This window comes from Sapajus apella, unplaced genomic scaffold (genome assembly GCF_009761245.1).
Source record: "Sapajus apella isolate SASKATOON/1434 unplaced genomic scaffold, GSC_monkey_1.0 scaffold1, whole genome shotgun sequence".
NCBI classification, from domain to species: Eukaryota; Metazoa; Chordata; class Mammalia; order Primates; family Cebidae; genus Sapajus; species Sapajus apella.
In genome coordinates this window covers 26,374,487-26,384,810 of record NW_022436941.1, presented here as the reverse complement: position 1 = coordinate 26,384,810, position 10,324 = coordinate 26,374,487, and the positions used below count along the sequence as shown (strand labels likewise).

At 43.6% G+C, this 10,324-nt stretch overlaps 1 protein-coding gene across 4 annotated transcripts in view; it reads left to right on the top strand.

Moving 5' to 3' along the window:
* Positions 1-3,552: 3,552 nt before the first annotated feature.
* The window catches only part of KCNN2 (potassium calcium-activated channel subfamily N member 2), a 150,948-nt gene continuing 144,176 nt past the window's right edge, over positions 3,553-10,324 (top strand). For 2 of the 4 annotated variants that reach the window (XM_032274335.1, XM_032274334.1), the window contains exons 1-3: positions 3,553-4,324; positions 5,153-6,435; positions 7,076-7,171. In XM_032274335.1, the coding sequence (XP_032130226.1) occupies positions 4,303-4,324; positions 5,153-6,435; positions 7,076-7,171 (1,401 nt within the window). In that variant the 5' untranslated portion in view covers positions 3,553-4,302. Of the gene's footprint in view, positions 4,325-5,075; positions 6,436-7,075; positions 7,172-10,324 lie in introns of those variants that run through there. The other 2 variants (XM_032274336.1, XM_032274337.1) reach the window with 2 other exon arrangements.

The following is a 10,324-nucleotide window of genomic DNA, read 5'->3' as shown; positions in this document are numbered from 1 at the left end:
GAGCCTGCTCCATCTCACTTATTATTTGAAAAAACAAAATGGTATTTGCTACTGTCAAAATCATCAAAAATTAGGAATCTATAGGCTGGTAGCAAAGTAGATAGAAAAGTGTGTCTGAATACATCAGTATCTGTATTTTTTAAAAACATATTTTAATCAGGTACCTTGGACCTGCAGGCATACAGCACTGCTATTTCATCTACATTGTATTATATCCTCACAAATTATTCTGTTGATCAAATGAAGTCAACAAGAGGACAATAGTTAAGGATCACAGAAACCAAAAAGCCAGTGAGGAAATGTCTGTGAGGCCCTTCACAGGCAGTTTCTGGTAATGAGAGGCTACTAGATTCTTGGGCTGTGAAGAAAAGCTAGCAGAGTATAGAACAGACTCAGAAAAATTCAGAATATTGTATTTGAAGTCTGGATTCTCTTTGCTACTCACTAGCTATATCACCTTGGGTAGGGCAGGCACTGCATTTCAGGTGTTATCTTTACCTGTATAATGGAGATGATGATAAAACCTTTGCCTGCCTTCCATATGCTTTGTTGTGAGATGCAAATAAACACATGAGAAACTACTTTATAAGTTAGAATGTGCTGTCTACTGTTATGACTTTCTAGACATAAGTGTGTGTTTCTAGCTGCCAAAAATGTTTATGAAATCCATAATTTTAATAAGACTTAGCATTCACAATAATTTCTACCTGTTCACCCATTTAATTACTAGCAAACTCAATATGAGTTTTACCTTTGTCTTTTTTTATAGATTTGCTAATTAGCTGAGAAATGGTAGGAGACAAGGGTGAGAATAGGAAAAACTGAAAAGTTAGGAAGTTAATGCATAGGCCCTAACACAATAATTAGCCCCTAAAAAAAACAGAGGTATTGCTAGAAATTTATAAGACCATCATCAATATACTCATTCATGTCTTGATACCTTTTAATCATAATGCAGAAGTATGAAGAACACATATCATGATTTTTATGTTTTCTTCCAATTAGTAGATTTCTTATGAAATGGGGCAATGTGTGATTTAAAAATAATGGTGTTTCTAGGGCCTTTTAATTGTTATGTTTACAGAAAAATGGAATTTTTATTGTGCTAAGGAATGTTATTGTGCTAACACAATGTGTTATTGTGCTAACTGATACTATCCTGATTCCCCACTTGCATTTATTGCTAAGGAAAGTAAGTTCAGAGTGGCTGTGTCTTGTCACAACCTCTAAGTTTGGCACTATCAAATATTGTAATTGACTCACCCAGGCAAAGAAAAAAATAATTCTCAGAAAAACATTTACTTTGTAGGTCAAAATTTTCCTTCAGACCACGCAATGTGGGAAACAGATGCCACAGACCCCTGGTCTGATTGCCTTTGGAAATATACCAAAAACACCCAAAGTCAAGAGAGCCCTGCTTTCTAAGGTACAACAAAAACACATAGCATAAACAATTCTATAAAGAAGAGAATTCTAAACAATGGTATAATATAAATCTGAATAAAATAAGGGATTGGAGTGCAAAAAACATGACGTTTTTTCCCAAGCTCCTGTGGTCTGAGAAAAGACATACTTCTAAGAAAATGTGTTTGTGTGTTGGATTGGTGTTTGTGTTTGTGTTCATAAGCCTGAAATTCAACAAGTGTGGGAAATCAATAGTTGTAGGCCATAGGAAAAAAATAGACAGTTTTTATTAAAAAGTGATGCTGGAAATAGATTTAATTGATTAGATTGGAAATACATTTTGTGGATGAGTATGACCTCTGGTGTTAATCTAGGGAAATTCTCTCGCTTTTATATGCCTTAATGGAACAAAAGAAGCAAATTTAATTTTCTGAAAGCTTATCACTAGAAATCATAGGCCTTGATTTGCGTCTGTTTTTCTCCATCTTTCTTCATTTCCTTCCTCTTTCCTTCTCTCTGAACTCACAAGTATAAATAAGTACAATGTGCAAAGCACTATCCAAGTGGAAGAATATTGCCTTTGTTGCTTCATTTAACTTTACATGTTACATGTATCTCTACAATTCTGTATAGGAAAAAAAAAAGAAAAAATGTTATACACATTTAAAATGTCTACATATAAACTTAAAATTTGTTGACTTTATTAAAAAAAAGAATGATGAAAATAAGAACTTAAATGTGCCTATTATAACCTAATAGTGTACATTGTGTTAAACCAATGAAGTTATGATTCAGACTAAAAATGAAACACAAAATTATCTTGTGTTTTTTCATCATCATGCTAATAGAGGTTTATCACACTCTCAATATACAGACATTTATTAGCAAGATGGCTTTTTGAGTGTGTGTAATCAGTTGATTTCTTAAGAGAAAGGTGATGATTGATTTGCTCTCTGTCCAATCACAGTGAGTTTTACACTATTAAATTATTTTATGAGCTTTTTCAAAATAGTGGCTAGCTGGAAGTAGCATTAGTCTGAGTTTTGGTGTTCTCATAGTCCCTCATGTTGTGGATCAAATTTCCATTTTCTTCTGAATTTTGTGCATTCTATCCTCCTGTGTACCCCTTTGGAGAGAAGTGATAACTCCATGCAGCATTACAATAAATCTCAGCAGGCACTTTTTATTTCTACATGATTAATGGCACTGCAACTAATCCCATATTAGAGCATAGACATATACATGGCAAAGGATACACTTTTGCCTATTATTTTGTTTTTGCAGCCTCTGTTGAAGCCCTGAATTTGCTATTTGACAACATCAGTTTGACACAAGGGATGCAGCCATTATTTTTCTTTTGACAGTTCAGTAAATGTAGAACCTTATATCTAAATTTAATGCTGGCAACAACTATTGTGGTATTTCAGGGGTGGAGGCTAGGTATTCTTTTATTTAAATTTATGAATGGCTAATAAAAATAGTTATTTACTATAATTTTCCTTTGAAGTATTTAGACTTGTAAGGATGAATCAAACATTTTCACTCAGTCCCTACCTACAACAACTGGAAGGCTATATAATTTGTTGCAATGGGTACTAATACATGTTTGATGGATTTTGTGCATGAGTTGAATTTCTTTTTCAGACAAGAAGGTTAATAACTTTTCATAAGGAAGATTTCATTTTAATTCAAATTACTTCTTAGGATTGTTTTTAATAGTCATGCTCTCCACACAATTCATGCAATATGTACTCAGCTGCCCCAAGACTCAATTAGCTTCTTGATTCTAAACAAGTTTTATTTAATTACCATTTTGAAAATACAAAACAAAAACCATAATAGATTATAAAAACAAAATGCTGTCTCTGAATGTTTGCCACTAAATTATATTCATGACCAAGACCATTGAGAAATTCAAGTCTGGACAGTATTCATTATCTCAAGTCCAGGGCAATGGGATAAAGCAGCTCTACGCCCCACACTGCATTTTTTCTGCTGAATGTTTATTTGCACGTAGAAAAAATTAAAATTGTTTAACGTGTCCAAAGAATATCCTCAAATGAATTATTCACTCTGTGACATTGAAAGCACACACACGCACGCACACTCTTACAAGCAGATACCAGGTAAGCAACTTTAGGGCAGCTGCCAAGTAGAGTATCAAGAAATTGGATCCAGCTGAGAATTCCAATTACCTAATGATCTAATGAGGGTGATCCGCTTTCACTCGAATTTCTAGGTCTAATTCGTTATAATAGTCTCTATCATAAAAATCAGGTTTTAAAATAATTAAAATGGAAACAAATATTCAGCGGGCCCATTTCTTTCATCTTTAGGAGGAGACGGGAATTTGAATTCACGAAGAAATGCAAATGTAGAGACTTAAGATGGAGCAGAAACAAAGAACCTTCAAAAGGATCACCTAGCGCATTGTCTTGATACATTTCTTAGAAGAACACAGCACGGGGAATTTGGGAGACTTCAAATGCAATTTTTGTTAGTTTATTAGAGAATAAATAATGATACCGAACTCTAACAAAACGCCAGCACTGTCCATGGGCAGCGATTATTGAGCCCAAGCTATCATTCTTAATAAGTTCCCTGCCAGCCCGCGCCAGGCCTCTCTCCCACCCGTGGCTGCAGTTAGGACTTGGCAAAGATGCTCGGTATTTGCGTATTTGTGACGAGTCTTGGCTTTCTGTCTGCGCTGCAGGTGAGGAGGAAGAAGAGGAGCAGAAGAGGAGCCGGAGTCCGGCGTTGTCTGAGCACCCCCCACACCTTTGAGCGAACCACCTGCCTCTCCACCTCCAGAGAAGCCATCGGAGCTTCGGATTCGGGCTGCCGGAGGGCCTGAGCGCCTAGAGCCCAGGACCCGGCGGCCGGGGGCGCTAGCCCTTCATGTTCCGGAGAAAGCGCAAATGTGAGCTGGCGGTAGCGGGGAAAGCCCTCCGCCCCCGCCAGGGGGACCCGGGAAGCCCGCGCCGGCTCCGCGGGCGGACTGCGGGGATCCCCTCCTCCGGCCCCGCCCCCACCCTCCCCCGGCCCGGGTGCCGAGGCGGTTAACCCTACCCGCGCCGCAGCGCACATGGGCAAGAACGCCGAGCACCCGATCCAGATTCCTGAGCCGGGCGCGGGGCAAGATCCGGGCGCTGGATCGGCTATGATCCTGCAGCGGCCAAGGCAGGGCTCAGGCCCGGGCATTCTCGCCACACGTTGCTGCACTGGCGAAGCCAGTCGCCAAACTTTTTCTCCCCAGAGCCAGTGCCCCCGCAGTTACTTGGCGGGCTGCCGGCAGCCCACTCCCGGCGGGACGATCTGGGAAAAGCGGGCGTGGGGCGAGGGGGCTGCTGTCTTGCAGCCCTGCGAGGCGTGCAGGCGAAGTGGTCCGTGTTCCACATGGTCCCTGCGCCTGCCCCCTGGCCGGGGAGGCCCGACGTGCTGCAGTGGCTGGCGCAGGTGATCCGGGCAGCGCGTCCAGCACTAGTCAGGGGGGCAGCGGCACGGGAGGGAGGGCGCCTTTCTCTTTTCTCCTCCCCCTGCAGCCCAGCTGCACTGCGTGGGGGCTCTCCGTCTCCAGCAGGGCTGAGGGGCTCACACAATCAACAGGTGGAATCCCTGACCCGGAGCGCCCTGGCTCTGGACTGCGTCCCCCAGGGTTTCTGTCCTACAGACTCCCCTCCCCATCTTTCTCTGCCACACACGCTTCCCTAAGCCGCGCGCGCCGCAAACTCAGTCTCGGTCCCCGCAGGTGATGTCATGCCCATTGTTTTGGTGCGCCCAACCAATCGGACTCGCCGCCTGGATTCTACCGGAGCCGGCATGGGCCCTTCCTCGCACCAGCAGCAGGAGTCCCCGCTCCCGACCATAACGCATTGCGCAGGGTGCACCACCGCTTGGTCTCCCTGCAGCTTTAACAGCCCTGACATGGAAACCCCATTGCAGTTCCAGCGCGGCTTCTTCCCAGAGCAGCCGCCGCCGCCGCCGCGCTCCTCACACCTGCATTGCCAGCAGCAGCAACAGAGCCAGGACAAGCCGTGCCCGCCCTTCGCGCCCCTCCCGCACCCTCACCACCACCCGCACCTCGCGCACCAGCAGCCGGCCAGCGGCGGCAGCAGCCCATGCCTCCGGTGCAACAGCTGCGCCTCCTCTGGTGCCCCGGCGGCGGGGGCGGGGGATAACCTGTCCCTGCTGCTCCGCACCTCCTCGCCCGGCGGCGCCTTCCGGACCCGCACCTCCTCGCCTCTGTCGGGCTCGTCGTGCTGCTGCTGCTGCTGCTCGTCGCGCCGCGGCAGCCAGCTCAATGTGAGCGAGCTGACGCCGTCCAGCCATGCCAGTGCGCTCCGGCAGCAGTACGCGCAGCAGCCCGCGTCCACCTCCCAGTACCACCAGTGCCACAGCCTGCAGCCCGCCGCCAGCCCTACGGGCAGCCTCGGTAGCCTGGGCTCCGGGCCCCCGCTCTCGCACCACCACCACCACCCGCACCCGGCGCACCACCAGCACCACCAGCCCCAGGCGCGCCGCGAGAGCAACCCCTTCACCGAAATAGCCATGAGCAGCTGCAGGTACAACGGGGGCGTCATGCGGCCGCTCAGCAACTTGAGCGCGTCCCGCCGGAATCTGCACGAGATGGACTCAGAGGCGCAGCCCCTGCAGCCCCCCGCGTCCGTCGGAGGAGGTGGCGGCGTGTCCTCCCCGTCTGCTGCCGCTGCAGCCGCCGCCGCTTCGTCCTCAGCCCCCGAGATCGTGGTGTCGAAGCCCGAGCACAACAATTCCAACAACCTGGCGCTCTATGGAACCGGCGGCGGAGGCAGCACTGGAGGAGGCGGCGGCGGTGGCGGGAGCGGGCACGGCAGCAGCAGTGGCACCAAGTCCAGCAAAAAGAAAAACCAGAACATCGGCTACAAGCTGGGCCACCGGCGCGCCCTGTTCGAAAAGCGCAAGCGGCTAAGCGACTACGCGCTCATCTTCGGCATGTTCGGCATCGTGGTCATGGTCATCGAGACCGAGCTGTCATGGGGCGCTTACGACAAGGTACAGGCTTGAACCCCTGCCTACGGTACCAGAGTCGGGCACTGGGTGGTTGGGATGGGCACTGGCAGGGACCCTTTGCCTGCGGGGTCTCCAGCCTCCCCGGGACGATCAAGGGAGCCTGCCAGGACAGCGTGCGCGTCTAGGACGCACATCCCTAGTCAGCTAAACAACTCGGAGATGAACCCTTTCCGCGTGTAGCCAAAGTTCTCGGGGCAGTAAGAGTGCCCAGCGCGTTCGGGCACCTTAAGTAAGTGGTTCTGGGAGTCGGTGGGGAAACCATCTATATTCCTCCCTTGGTGAATTGTGTTTAGGAGGCCCCTTTCAACCCTCTCTCTTGAACTCAGGAGTAAGTTCCTCTCTGGTTTTGCTAGCTTGGAGCAGCGGCACTTCAGTCCGCTGTGGCGTGGACCGGGCAAAGCCCAACCACGCATCTTCCCAGTCTTTCCAAGTCTGCTCTCCTCTCTTTTGGTTTTGAGGCCGAGTGATCTGACAGATCACAGAGCCAAGATGGGTGCACCCCTCTCCCCGAATCTTCCTCCTGTGAGTTCAGGTCCTGTGGGGGACTGACTGACCCTGGGGGCCTGGAAGGCGGGTAAAAGTGCTTCTTTCTTAAAAGTGCTTCTGTCTGACTGTGTTGCAGGCGTCGCTGTATTCCTTAGCTCTGAAATGCCTTATCAGTCTCTCCACGATCATCCTGCTCGGTCTGATCATCGTGTACCACGCCAGGGAAATACAGGTAACTTAGGTCCTGTTGTTTATGAATGACCCAAAGCCCTACAGTCAGCTTAGAGAAACGCAAGGCAGCAAAGGCTTTTTCCAAGCCGTCATGTCCTTGCTTGAGGTTACAGAAGACACATGCTGTATTGTTATGTTAGCACCTGATCTGTTCTTTCAGGTAGTGGAAAACAACGCAAGGCAAAGTAGCATATACACATGCAGCATTTTCTGAGATGTATTTGTTGGACTCTTAAGATTTTTACCTCTTTTCAATAGGTGGATCCTCTTCAGTCAGTCACATTTTGTTTTCCTTAAAGCTAGTTATGCTCTAGTTTTAATCTAGAATGAACTTGTGTTCTTGTTTGAGACACCTTAGTGTGTACGTCATTAGGTGATTGTGTCTGTATCATCTTCTATAATTTAGCATAGAGAAGAAAATAGGGTGATGAGTTGCTGGCTACTTTTTATAAATGAGATATGAGAAAAGATCTAACCCTCTCCTAAATCCTCCACCATTAAAATAATCTGTGTGAGCTTAGAATGCAAATTCTGTATATCCAATCATTAAGTATTTTTAATGTAATTTAAGAGTTAAGGCCACTGTCCTTGTGAGCTCATTTTTGTTAGTTTTTAGGAAAACATTTATTTTGTTTAAATGCAGCCAGGAGCTGTATATTTGGCTATTAGTAACCATATCAGAATAATATATAAAATTTATGTGTCATCTATCAGTTAACTGTTAGCCTACAGCCTAAGGAGTATTAAGGCTTTTAAATTAATAAGTATAGAGTTTTCAAAAATTAGATTGGAATTTTTTTTAGCTTAGAATTTCACTATTTGGGAGGTGCAGTGGCTCAGGTTTGTAGTCCTGGTGCACAAGAATTTGCACTATGTATTTTCTGATTATTTTTTCTTTTTTGAGCAGCTGTTAGACATTTGGTTGTACTATAAGACCCTTAATTTGGATCATCTTCCTTTAGACTACCTCAGATTTAAGCTTTCAATTTAAACATTACATAGGATTTGCTGTTGAAGTAAGTTAGTATTAATTTAAATTGAATTAATTTTAAATTTGAATTAGCAAACACAAACTAAATATGGAAGAAATCATTTTAATGATTGCCCAAACAAAATAGTGATGCACATTACTCCAACTGAGGAGGGAGAAATTACTTCACCTTGCCCTTATATTTGTAAAACTTTGAAAAATGTGTTTTTGAGGGGATGAGGTTGGAGAATGATAATTACAAAGAATGAGACTATTCAGAAAGAAATAGTAAAACTGCACTGACAAAATGAGATGAACATACATTTGAATTTTTTAAAGTTTTAACAGTTTACATTGATCTTTAATTCAGTGCTAGCGATGGTGGGCTTTTGAGATTCTTTCAAACATTTTAAAGAGATAGTAAGATATAACTTAAACATTAGAAATTTGTCTTTTTATTTTGACTTGAAGAGTAGACAATTAGAGCTACTATATAGGTTTAATGGTCCCTTGACTCAGTTTACAGATAAGGAATCTGAAATCAGCAGAAGTAGCCTGCCAGGCCACACAACTAGACAGTGCGCAGTGAGAACCAGCCTTGTCCTAGCTTCCAGGCCATAATGCTCCCCTCTGCGATATGCTCCCACATGCCAAAAGCCCAAAAACATGGATATTTCTTTTTCTGCAGTTTCCCTCTGAATCCAAAAGTTTGGTATATAAATTTAGTTAAAAGATTACTCCAAAATGTTCTTACGTATTTTAAAAATCAAGTTACCTTGAAAACATGTTTTGCTTGGAGGCCAGAGTCATTTTGCTTAATGATTCTGTGATTCTGAAATGAGAGACCTTGCTGGGTTTTATTATATAGAAGCTTTGTGTTATTGCCTGTTCCTTGTGAAAATCACATAGCTAAACAAGCATTCATGGGGGAGGACGTTTGCTGGTATTAACATCAAGAACAAAGTGTCTGGAAAACACTGAGTTTTTAAGAATTATTGGGAGATTTTTTGAAGTAATTCATAGGAGCCTAAGAAGAGCTACTAAATGTTAACTGTCTTAAAAATTGATACCATATTAGAAATCTTAAAATTTATAGACGTTAATAAGAAACAGGAAATGATATTTTTATAGATTAATGCTTTTAAGCATTCTCCTCATTGGCTAATTTAGAGGACCATTTCTGTTATGCATATGCACACATATGTTGATTAGGGTGTGTATTGTATGAGTGAGAAAAATGACATGGAATGACCCTCCATGGCAAATATGCACAGTTAACTTCCTTACTGTTGGGCTACACAAACGTTATAGAATATTATATGTTTTAAAATTTGGTTTATTTTATATGATATGTGGTTTCTGTTAAACTAGACTGAAGATAACTTCAAAATGGATTCTTGGGTCATATCATTTAATTATTTTGGATGTAGCTTTTTTTACTTGGTGTATTATCCAGAGGCATTTCTCCTTCAAATTGAAACTCCAAATTATTATGTGAGATGTCTTTATTTAAAAAATAAAATAAAATGGAGGAGGGCCAAATAAATGTGAAGACCCTGAACTAGAAGTCAAGAACCAGAAAAAAGTAGAAATGTTCTAATTTTTCTAGAGGGGAGTACCAACAGGGCTGAAACTCAATAGAACTAACTGTTCAGGATTATGTATATGCATGGAAAATGATGAATTGTCCCTCCCCCACCTTTTTTTACTTATTGAGGTAACGCTGTAGGTGTATTTTATTTTCCGTAAAAAGTTTTAAGCTAATGAGCACTTCTCGCTCACTCTGAAGAATTCCAAATATATCAATTACCTTTGAGTTAATGGACTAAATGCAAAGTTATGCTGTCATTCATAGTATGTCACTGGATGCAGCATACCACAGTTTTGCTTTTTCTTTTTAGCATATCAATATGATAATCAGATAGTAAAAGGTAGCTAGTATAGACTTCTGGTGCATGATATGATTTCTCACTGCTTTCAGGAAAAGTAAGTGTTAGGGCTGACTTTCTGGCTCTGTGTCCTCTGGAATTGCTTAATGAAGCAAGAGGAGGCCCTGACATTTTCATGGAGAACCTTGGAAAGCAAATCCATGTGACCTTTTATAAAATGTTTATACACACACGCTCTGGCAAAATAAGATGGTTCAGGTGAGTCGTGGACGGAAGTGCTTGAATTAAAACAGTG